Here is a 399-nt window from a genome sequence, read left to right as displayed (position 1 = left end):
TGGGATGAGGAACCACTGGGGTTTCTGGGAAGGGGATGAGGAGCCACCAGGGTTTGTGGGATGAGGAACCACTGGGGTTTCTGGGAAGGGGATGAGGAGCCCTCAGGATTTGTGGGAATGGGATGAGGACCCCCCAGGGTTTGTGGGATCAGGAGCCACTGGGGTTTGTGGGATCAGGACCCCCCAGGGTTTGTGGGATCAGGATCCCCCAGCCTTTGTGATCAAAAGTCAACCCCCCGCCCAAACCGTGAGGCCGAGCGGGATTCCCAGGACTCCCGGGACTCCCGGGATTCCCCGGGATGAGTCTCCAGTACCTGTGTACCCGATCTTCTCGAAGCTGAGCAGGCTGAAGATGCTGTTGTAGAGCTGCATCTCCTTTTTCCTCGTTTGGTCCATCTC

General features: G+C 58.6%; 1 protein-coding gene across 1 annotated transcript in view; it reads right to left on the bottom strand.

Moving 5' to 3' along the window:
* The window catches only part of CYHR1 (cysteine and histidine rich 1), a 4,640-nt gene that overhangs the window by 2,924 nt on the left and 1,317 nt on the right, over nucleotides 1–399 (bottom strand). The window contains exon 3 of the mRNA XM_027632369.1: nucleotides 315–396. Coding sequence (XP_027488170.1) covers nucleotides 315–396 — 82 coding nt within the window. The remainder of the gene's footprint in view (nucleotides 1–314; nucleotides 397–399) is intronic.

Source organism: Corapipo altera, unplaced genomic scaffold (assembly GCF_003945725.1).
Source record: "Corapipo altera isolate COAL_440 unplaced genomic scaffold, ASM394572v1 59602, whole genome shotgun sequence".
Lineage (NCBI taxonomy): Eukaryota > Metazoa > Chordata > Aves > Passeriformes > Pipridae > Corapipo > Corapipo altera.
The sequence above is the reverse complement of the archived record's forward strand: the minus strand, read 5'-3'. Positions and strand labels throughout refer to the sequence as shown.